The sequence below is a fragment of the Megalobrama amblycephala genome, unplaced genomic scaffold, assembly GCF_018812025.1.
Source record: "Megalobrama amblycephala isolate DHTTF-2021 unplaced genomic scaffold, ASM1881202v1 scaffold338, whole genome shotgun sequence".
Classification (NCBI taxonomy): Eukaryota; Metazoa; Chordata; class Actinopteri; order Cypriniformes; family Xenocyprididae; genus Megalobrama; species Megalobrama amblycephala.
In genome coordinates this window covers 465,839-467,700 of record NW_025953346.1, presented here as the reverse complement: position 1 = coordinate 467,700, position 1,862 = coordinate 465,839, and the positions used below count along the sequence as shown (strand labels likewise).

Sequence of the window (1,862 nt, the reverse complement as noted above, 5' to 3'; positions counted from 1 at the left end):
TTCAAAGATGGCTGCCGAGTGAAATGACTTGTCTTAAAGGGACTTTGTTAGTGTCTGGTTTAAGACATGCTTTTTTGGTGTAAATAATGGTGCAAATACCAGTAAAAAGACAAGCGCAAACCTTAGTAAATCACCTTGCGTGATTCATTTAAATACTCTTCTCCCATAAATTTTGCATCTGAAAGGGAAACTCCTACAAAATCATATGCAATGAGGTCAGCTGCAAAAATAACTCTGTCCATGCGCTAATTTTTCACTGCGTGTCTTTAGTAAATCCTGACGGTATTTTTTTAAAGCCAAAAGATTGGCTCAAGACAGACTAATTACTAATAAATTTAGGTAGAGTTTACAGTTAATGTCAAGTTTAGGTTTACAGCAAGGGTTAGGGCTTCTACACCATTCATATATTATTTCCCTCTGATTTTAGGGATAAGATATGGGTCGGATTAGTTTTCGGGTTAGAACTATAGTTTTGGACCGGAATGTTGTTCCAGAATCAACAAAATGCTGATTCAGGACCATGGTTTACTTGGCAAAATCACTGCGACCGTGCAGGATAAGACCAGGACCCTGTAAAGAAAGCACATCTATTTTTCCTCCTGCAGATCCCTCCAACACTGCCAATGGAAAGTCATGTTACTATTGTAATGGGAAGAACTGCTTGAACACAGTGAGCTGCACAGGGAGTGAAGACCGCTGCATTAAAGCAACAGGTGAGCATCTGGAAAAGGAAGAAGAAGATTAAAGTCATGATCTTTTAAACTCTCTTAGGTTTTAAATATTTGACACAGATCACATACAGCAATGTCCAGCTTAGACTAACTTTTGTTCTCTTTCTTTTCATCAGGGAATTTTGGAAGCCAGTCATTGGTTGTAAAAGGCTGTGTCTCTAAATTTATTTGTGACGCCACATCATTTATTCCTAATATTGATGGCATCTCATGTTGTGAGGGGAACCTGTGTAACGGTGCTCAGAGTGTCTCCCAGAGCTTCCTTTTCCTCTGTTGTTCTCTGCTCTCCTACTTCCTGCTGCACTGAATCCAGCAGCTCTTCATCCTACAATCAGACACACTGTACTGAATATATACCCTTTATTTTCTCTGTACTATCTTTGGTGTTCTGATGTGATGAACTGAATTTATACAGGAAAATGTATCACCTTATTTCAGGGTTCATATTTAAATCGTCATGCTGTAAAACGTTAAAAAGAAAGTGTGATGTTTTTTCTTAAAGAAAAAAGTATTAAATAATCATCATGTCCAGAAGAAACAAGTATTATCATTATTTAATTATTCAAAAAAGGAACATGTTTATCTGTTATGTTTTACATCTGTCTTACAAAATACATTTCTAGTAAATGCAAAAAAATGCATATGAACATTGTTAATATTTCACAAATTATTTTGCTCAATATCTTGTTTTATGTGTGTAACTAGTAGAAGAGATAACTGTAATACATCGCGTGATGAAGGTCTAGCTCTTGATATTGATCCAGATTTCACGATTCAGATTCACAAGCTCTTGTTTTGATTCAATTCCGATCTCAATTCGATTTGCTTGGATATTGATTATTTTGGAAATATTTCAGGTATACACCAATTTTTCTAAAGGAAAAAATGTCTCAGTGCTGTTGATACATTACTATCAAATTCTTTTGCTGTTGATTTTCAGACATAGGTCTAACAATAAACAAACTACAGTTGATATGATAATATTATAATGATAATATATTTGCGACGCACTTGACTCATCAGTTCTTTTTTTCCTAATGCTGAGCTACTGAACGACTTTACTGAGGTCAATTTAACGTAAACTCAAGCTGTCTTACTGAATAGTCAATAATAATAATAATAATAATAATT

General features: G+C 34.9%; 1 protein-coding gene across 1 annotated transcript; it reads left to right on the top strand.

Moving 5' to 3' along the window:
• The first annotated feature begins 186 nt into the window (after window positions 1-186).
• On the top strand, window positions 187-1,199 carry LOC125261165 (prostate stem cell antigen-like). Its single transcript, XM_048179772.1, has 2 exons — window positions 187-713; window positions 848-1,199. Exons 1-2 carry the CDS (start codon window positions 521-523, stop codon window positions 1,036-1,038), a joined length of 384 nt encoding a protein of 127 aa, XP_048035729.1. The 5' UTR covers window positions 187-520; the 3' UTR covers window positions 1,039-1,199.
• The last annotated feature ends 663 nt before the right edge of the window (window positions 1,200-1,862 follow it).

Bases quoted from the DNA above. Each gene is read 5' to 3' on its own strand.
- LOC125261165 (XM_048179772.1), top strand. From the start codon at position 521: ATGGTTTACTTGGCAAAATCACTGCGACCGTGCAGGATAAGACCAGGA. The intron at 714-847 runs GTGAGCATCTGG...TCTTTTCATCAG, and splicing joins CCGCTGCATTAAAGCAACAG to GGAATTTTGGAAGCCAGTCA.